This window comes from Pundamilia nyererei, unplaced genomic scaffold (genome assembly GCF_000239375.1).
Source record: "Pundamilia nyererei isolate P.nyererei 1_Seehausen unplaced genomic scaffold, PunNye1.0 scaffold00361, whole genome shotgun sequence".
NCBI lineage: Eukaryota > Metazoa > Chordata > Actinopteri > Cichliformes > Cichlidae > Pundamilia > Pundamilia nyererei.
Window position 1 is genome coordinate 273,035 of NW_005187762.1, and position 1,074 is coordinate 274,108.

At 40.5% G+C, this 1,074-nt stretch overlaps 1 protein-coding gene across 5 annotated transcripts in view; it reads right to left on the reverse strand.

Moving 5' to 3' along the window:
• The window catches only part of pdha1b (pyruvate dehydrogenase E1 subunit alpha 1b), a 5,839-nt gene that overhangs the window by 3,319 nt on the left and 1,446 nt on the right, over positions 1 to 1,074 (reverse strand). Inside the window, exon 2 of one of the 5 annotated variants that reach the window (XM_013915782.1) lies at positions 187 to 361. The exons of 1 other annotated variant lie outside the window; for it this stretch is intronic. In XM_013915782.1, the coding sequence (XP_013771236.1) occupies positions 187 to 361 (175 nt within the window). Of the gene's footprint in view, positions 1 to 15; positions 362 to 1,074 lie in introns of all 5 variants that reach the window. 3 more of the 5 variants (XM_013915781.1, XM_013915780.1, XM_013915779.1) reach the window with 3 other exon arrangements.

Here is a 1,074-nt window from a genome sequence, read left to right on the forward strand (position 1 = left end):
ACTTTTTTGCCCCACTGTAGGGTCATTTGTTCTTAATTCATACATATCCATCCATGCAGCAGCTCTGGTTAGGTTCCCCGGCCCTGTTAGTGAGCAGGCAGCAGACATGGAGGAAGCTTCACGAGTCCTTACTGGTCTGTCAGCACAACCGCTAACTAACAGCGCAGACGCTGCTCTAGTACTGACTGCTGTTGGAGGCGGTTTAGGTGGAAGCCGCTGGGTCTGTGCAGAGGCGGGCGCCGCCGGCGACGTTAGATCAACAAACTCTGACAGGTCAGTCAGTAGCTGGGGAACAAAAGGAGCCAACCAATCAGACCAGAGCACGCCCAGTGGAGCTCTACAGGTGAGAGAGGAGCTGTAGCTAGACAGAGACAGACATGACAGGTGGAGTCTAAAAAGATGAGACACACAGAGGGGACACAGGCTGAAACCAGCCCAACGTGTTCACACAACACCTCGTATTTCACACAAGCACAACATCTGTAATCCCAGATTAATCACTTCAGCACCAGCAAAGCCATTTATGTAGATTAGAGGCCTTATAGCTGTTTTTTAGTCAGTTAATGAATCTTTACAGCCTAAGAACATTTTATGAAACTGATTTTAAAATATGTCATTTTGCCTTTTTAAATGAACATTATCAAGTATTACTTAGTTTATAATTTTACTCATTTTCTCTTCATTTAATTGATGCATTAGTGTTCTTACAAGTCATTTTAATTTTATCATTTCAGGATTGATTTTTATTTTATTATTAATTTAATGTTATTAACAAACACAACATTAATGATAAATGAACCCTGACATTTGTTATTTTGGCAGGTTTAAGATCATTTTGGGGTTTTCGTAATGACTCAAAGTTGATTCACGGCTACCCAAATCTGGGGGAAGTGATACCTGTTTGTTTAGGTGCTGAAAATTCAGCTTAATGTTGTACTAGTGTGAAATTAATGTCTTAGGAAATAAACAGCAAACAAATGTGGAATGAACGTGTTAAATGAAAAAAGACTCAAAGACTATAAAGAACTACAAACACTCCACACCAATGAGGATCATCATTGCAAACGCTACAGC